At 48.0% G+C, this 6,753-nt stretch overlaps 1 protein-coding gene across 1 annotated transcript; it reads right to left on the bottom strand.

Annotated features, from left to right (window-relative positions):
- Positions 1-3,928: 3,928 nt before the first annotated feature.
- On the bottom strand, positions 3,929-6,517 carry neff2 (neuronal intermediate filament family member 2; the record flags this gene model as incomplete). The annotated part of the gene is made up of 3 exons (XM_084310446.1): positions 3,929-3,989; positions 4,265-4,389; positions 5,483-6,517. The coding sequence occupies 3 exons, from the start codon at positions 6,515-6,517 to the stop codon at positions 3,929-3,931; spliced, it is 1,221 nt and encodes a 406-aa protein (XP_084166572.1).
- Positions 6,518-6,753: the final 236 nt, after the last annotated feature.

Below are 6,753 nucleotides of genomic sequence, written 5' to 3'. Positions count from 1 at the left end.
ACACGCATTTTATTTCTCTCTCTCTCTCTCTCTCTCTCTCACACACACACACACACACACACAGACAACCGCACGTATTTCATGTTGTGTGTGACAAATGTAGCATCATCATTTTCTTCTCAAAACATGCTGTTTCTCTTGTTTGATCAATATTCTCTCCAGAGTGTGTGTGCATGTGTGTGTGTGTGTGTGCGTGTGCGTGCGTGCGTGTGTGTGTGTGTGCGCGCGTGTGTGTGTGTGCGCGCGCGCGTGTGTGCGTGTGTGTGTGTGTGCGTGTGTGTGTGTGTGTGTGTGTGTGTGTGTGTGTGTGTGTGTGTGTGTGTGTGCGTGTGTGTGTGTGCGCGCGTGCACGCGTGCATGCGTGTGTGTGTGTGTGTGTGTGTGTGAGAGCAGCACAGAGTGCTACAGTGGGCTACAATGGGATGCGTGGCTTCACAGCCTGCTGACTGGATACAATCCTGATTCACGCTGAGGCACAAACACATTACACTCAGAGCCGGCCTGCCAGCAAGACGGCATTCTGGGATATGGTGCAGTGCTGCTCTGTGCTGGTCCTCTGACTTTGGGAGCTTTGAGTAATGCAGGGGCGATTTGAGGGGGGAGAAGAGGGTAAGGCATCCTCCCCGCTAGTGGAAATTATTAAAGGGGCGCTTCACCAAAAAAACAATGCAGATTTATTTTGCACATAATCTCGCACACGTCCAACAGTTTTGCACACGTTCATTTAGTTTGACGGTTACTGAGAGTAAACGAGTTTGAATGTGGCCACCAGTGATGTCATCAGGGACATTTAATCCTTGTGTTGTGTTAATTACAGCTGCATGAAATAATGACAAGGTATTGCTATTTGTCATCTACATCATTTCATGTTGCTGTAATTAACACAACACAAGGATCCAATGTCCCTGATGACATCACTGGTGGCCACATTCAAACTCATTAAAAAAATATATATATTATATATATATCTAACCCTAACTAACCTTACTGTCATGCACTTGTCCTAATAAACTAACCTACACTGTAGCACTCAACACTTTGATGAACATTGTTACTCAGCTGATAGAGTTGTGCCCTTCCTGATGACTTGTCGTACAGAGCTTGTAAGTCGCTTTGGATAAAAGCGTCAGCTAAATTACTAAATGTAAATGTACTCTCAATAACCGCAGAACGAACTTAATGTGTGCAAAACTGTTTCGAGTTTCAAGTGACATTATGTGCAAAATAAATCAGTATTGTTGTTTTTTTTGGTGAAGTGCCCCTTTAAACACAACCTCATGATATGGCCGTCCACTTAAGTGTGAGCAAATAAGTTTTAGTTTTCTATTTCTATTTCTTACTGACCAATGGGGATGTTGAACGGTAGAATCCTATTTCCTACTGACCAATGAGGATGTTGAACGGTAGAATCCTATTTCCTACTGACCAATGAGGATGTTGAACGGTAGAATCCTATTTCCTACTGACCAATGAGGATGTTGAACGGTAGAATCCTCTCTGAGCACAGTCCGTGCTGCTCCTCATGCTTCCTCCTAGTTAGCTAGTGTGGAGAAACAGCATGGATTGTGCTGAGAAAGGACTCGTCCAATCAACATCATTAGTAAGTAGGAAATAGGGTTCCAAAAAGCACAACTATCCCTTTAAGACCGAAGGGCCAATCTGTCAGGACACTGATTGAGGTCATAAAATCATCTTCTCTATACTTCTATATATATTACATATATTACTTCCTTTTCCTTTGTAAGAACTCAATACAAAATTAATGGGTGCATTAAATATAAATGAACACATTTCATATTGAAGATGATAGATGCTAATGATACCCTGACTATTGCCTTGGCATGAGAGACCACCAGGAGCTACACAGAGCTGCCACTTAATCCAAGGCCCGCAATGTCCCTATTCAATTCTATTGTAGATTATATTTATAGAATGTAGAGCATTGCACAAATGTCTTATTCTCATCGTATTCTTATATTGTATTATTGCACAATCGTTGCGGGCAAGACCCCCCGCATTTCACTGTATGCTTGTATGCCGTGACAAATAAAACTCTTGACTTGACACTCTTAGTGGATTAATACAATTAAGTCGACAGAATTCTGTGACTATTAGTCACTATTACTCACTACTCATTACTCACTATTAGACTACTAATTAGTCGACTACAGGTTTTCCTTTTTTTTTTTTTAAGTTGAGGACAGCCCTAATAGATTACCTAACCTATTTAATCATGTATCGTATGTTATAGTGATTCAAAAAGTATGACACATTTTATATATATATATATATATACTGCTTTCACTGTTTTTATTAACACATCATTCCTGTGACGTTTCGAACACAGGCAAAGACTATGAAGAAGTCAAAATGTCAAAAGCAGCTCAGTGTTAATAAACACCGTTATATCAAAACACATCATAAATATGAATATCCCAATGAGCAAGTAAGATGACGAGGTGTCAGTAAATGAGACAAGGACACGTGCACTGATTTGCAGTTCAGTTATGTCATTTATTCAGCAGACACACCGAGCATTTGAGGTGCAGGCTTCATAATAGTTTCACGGATGTAAAAAGCACCTTCGTCATATCTAAGGTCGACATACAAACAACGAAAGAAAGAAAAAAAAAAACATTTACCTGTTTCCAGGTCAGTTACATGTTACCTTTTCGTTTCATCGTTTCAAAACGTAAAAGAAAAAAAAGACAACGCAGACAGAACTGACAGATAACAACTGCTTTGATCATAAGGAGAAACCAGTAACAGTCTTCCATGGCATTTCCATACCGTTAGGTATCTCGCAAGTGAAGGAACTGGTTGATTAAAGATTTAGATGAATGAATAACCAGCCAGTTAATAGGAGGAAGACCAAAACCAACTCTCATTTCAAACCAGCTGAAGCGTGTGGTATTATTGTGTATGCAAATACCAAGGAAGAACGGCATCAAACGGAAACTAATTGGCTTTTTTCTAATGTAAAGGAAAATCAACATTTTACGGTTACTGGTTCACTTGCTACTATACTATAGAACCAGGGGTGCAGGACAATAAATAATCTATTGGCGAGAGTTCCTAATCAATAACGCTGCAGGCATTCTTGCGTCATCGCAAACACAGTTAAAGTCCAAGCAGCCAGAGATTAGGGGATTTATTTCCTCCTCCTTTACAAACAATTGGTTAAATGTTTGCACAATGGGGACTTGAGAGAGTTAGTGATTACGCTCGGACCTTAACTGATAGAACGCACGCCCCGAGTGGAGATGCAAGCTGGGGCAAGATGTCATTAAAACTTTGAAGAGCAAGCCGAACACTCATACGTCTGTCTTGTGACTATTTTGTTAAGACGCCAACCTCTCAGCCACACCATCCCGATGAAGGAAGGCCGGTAGCTGAAACGCTGACATCTCAATAAACTCACGGACAGGAGATATGAGCTATGCAGGGACTACTCTTCTAAGCGTTAACGGATCTCAGCGGATACGGTGGAAAAGGAACTCGACCGAAAGAATACAGCTGTCCGGCTTGGCTATGAGGACTAATGCAGTGCGGCCTCTCAGCGTTGTAGAGTTTGCCATCTCCGTGATGTTTGGTGTTATCACGTGTGTAGAAGAAGGGGGACTTTCTGGTGGACCTCTTGTATGAAAACAAGGGCGCATCTTTCTTAGTAAAGAATGAGCTTTGAGTTGAGTTTACGTCACGCGACGGAGGCGTGTGGGATTTTGTTTTGGGGTGGGGAGGGGGGTGAGATGAGAGGATGTAAAAAGTTATGGAAGGGAGAAGGGGGTGGGCGGGGGGGGGGGGGTATGGTCAGGGGGAAGGTCAGGGTGAGGAAGAAGAGGGTAGGGAGGGGATGAAGTATTCGGGGTAGTTTGGGCCGACATAGGTTTTAGGACTCTTCGGTCTTAGGACTCTTAGGTCTTCTGACTTAGTTCAGGCCGGGAAGAGAAGGGTAGGCGAGCCGGAACTCTTCTCCCTCCAGGAGTTTCCTGTACAGAGGAAAGAAAAAGCATATTAATCAATGAATGGCTGGCATTTCTACAGGGCTTTCCTAATACCACTCAAAGTGCTTTACGACAGAACGGCCGCATGTGTGTTTTTCAGTCCCACAGTCCCATCCCCGGAATAACCGGAATTAGTGCCACGCTCAGCGCTCTTCCCATCGAGCGACACGGGGGCCAGTTCAGTTCTAATGAACATCATTCGTCATGATCATCTCAGGATCCCCAAGGACCGGCGTTAGAAGAAGCCACAGCCACTTTACCTGTACGCCGCTATCTCGATGTCGAGGGCCATCTTCACATTGAGCAGGTCTTGATACTCCCTCAGGTAGCGGGCCATCTCCTGCTTGGCGTCATTGATGTCCCTCTCCAGCTCATTTATCCTCATCTGTGGAAGCAACAAAAAGCTTAGGGTTATTCATCATCAAATAGTGATCGATGTGACAAAAACCTTACGGCAAGGCACTAACGAATGGGGATAAGCCGCGCGCAGTCTTAATAAGAGACGCAGTGTGAGAGTGATTTGTCTCTCTGTCGTCGTCATTGCCATGGTTGGTCGGTGTGTTCTCCAGAGGGTCACCTTGTGGAGAGTTTCACCTCCACTCCGAGTCTCTGTCCTGCTTGGTGCGAGAGCAGGTGGGGAGGGGAGGGGGGGAGCTTGGTGCAGAGAATATTTTACATTTAGTCTCCTCCTAACAAAGGAACCCTGCTGTGTGTCCCCTTTACTGCCTCCTTAACCGTGAACCTTAACGTTGACGTCGTCGGACGCTATATAGTTCTGGAAAGAAACCTCACACCTCAAAGGGTTTTATTGTTCTCTGCTTTCAGCCAAGTCTTAAGTAATACCTCTGTCACAATTGCTTAACGATACCCTGATAGGTTGTTCCCTTATACTGCGCTATGTCCAACCTTAGACGTTGTCAAAATGCACATTAGTTTCATATTATCACTGGTGAAAAAGCGTCACATCTACTACAGCGGACTTGGCGATGACTGACACTCCTCCAACAGATCACATCCTTCCACTCACAGCAGGTTTGCTGTATTTGAACTAGAACACCATTTTGGAATTGCTCCAAATCAGCAGGGTTTCCTCGTTTTGAACCTATGTCTGCCGGTACTGTGACCGTCTTACATATTATGGTTGAAAAGACAGCAAAACACATTATTATTTCACCCAGACATAGTATGTTAGAAAAGATATCCTAACATGTACAGTATATGGCTATTATCAGATGAAAACCACATAACTCCCAACATTCCTATATCGTCTTAGTTTATCTGAATTGAACGTTCACACAACCCCCCCCATCTACAAAACTGCATGGTCATCAATCTGAGAAACAAAGCTCTCCTGGGAGACACAGGGTTTTCCACCCGACAGCGGAGTGACGAGGTCACGTCGACCTGACCTGAGATCAGATCACCCCCGCTGTTACATTTCAGCTCGGGATCTAAACGGCGGCCCCTCCCTCGTTCACCTGGTACTTCGTCACGTCTTTCCCCTGCGTGTCCTCCAGCTCCTCCAGCTGCTTGTGGAGGGAGTCGATGACGTTCCGCAGGGCCTCGATCTCCGAGGACCGCGACTGCAGGAGCCTCCGGTACTCCATGGTCTCCTCGCGGATGGAGTGGACCGCCTCGTTGTTCTTGCTCGCCATCTCCGCCACGCTGGCGAACTTGCTCCGGTACCAGTCCTCGGCGGCCTGCATGTTCTTGTGGGCCAGCCGCTCGTACTGCGTCCGGATGTCCCGCAGGGCGGCGGAGAGGTCGGGCCGCGACACGTCCACCTCCACGCAGATGTTGGCCACCTGCAGCTGGGCCTGGAGCTCCACCTGCTCCTCCGCGAACACCCTCCGCAGGAACGCCATCTCCTCGGCCAGCGACACCACGTTGGCCTCGGCGTCGCAGGTGGAGAGCGTGGCCCTGGCGGCCTCCTCCTTGGCCCTCCGCAGGGCCTCCTCGGCGTCCAGACGCAGCCTCGCCTCCTCCTCGCACCGCTCCTTCAGCTGCTCGTGCACCTCGCGCAGGTAGTCCCGCTCCGCCTCCATCTGCGCCTTCTCGCCGCTCTCCGAGTCCACGGCGGCCCGCAGGCTCCGCGCCTCCCCCTCGTACAGCGTCCGCAGGCGGGACGGTTGGTCGCCCTGCCGCCTCCTCAGCGCCTCCAGCTCCGCGAGCAGGGCTCGGTTCTGCAGCTCCAGGCGCCTGACCTTGTCGATGTAGGTGGCGAAGCGGTCGTTCAGGCCCACCAGCTGCTCCCTCTCCTGGGAGCGCAGGCCCAGCAGCTCCGTGTTCAGGGTGCTGGTCTGGGCCAGGTCCATCCTCCCGGAGCCGTCCGGCAGGGAGCTCGAGGCCGACCTCAGGCTCCTCTTCCCGGACGGCGGCGCCGGGGCTCGGTGGGGGGAGGAGGAGGAGGAGGAGTAGTAGAAGGAGGAGGAGGACATGGAGGATTTGGTGGGTCGGGAGCCGCTGTACCTGTCCCAGGGGCGGCGGTAGGAGATGATGGGATCGTAGCTCATGGTGGATTTTTTTATCTTCGTTTCTTTTTGGTGTTAAGATGAATGTTTCAGTTTCAGAAGTTTTTTTTTTTTCAAGTCCCCCTTGTTCTGCACACCATCGGTGAGGATGAGCAGGCGTTTTTGCACTGCACCAGCTCGGTGATGCTGCGGATCCCCCGCTTTTATAGAGCCAGCCAGGCTACGGCCCCCCCCCGCACCCCCCACGAACCCCTCTTCCCCTCTTCCCCTCCCGCCCC

Source organism: Notolepis coatsorum (assembly GCF_963971535.1).
Source record: "Notolepis coatsorum genome assembly, chromosome: 3".
Taxonomy (NCBI): Eukaryota; Metazoa; Chordata; class Actinopteri; order Aulopiformes; family Paralepididae; genus Notolepis; species Notolepis coatsorum.
The sequence above is the reverse complement of the archived record's forward strand: the minus strand, read 5'-3'. Positions and strand labels throughout refer to the sequence as shown.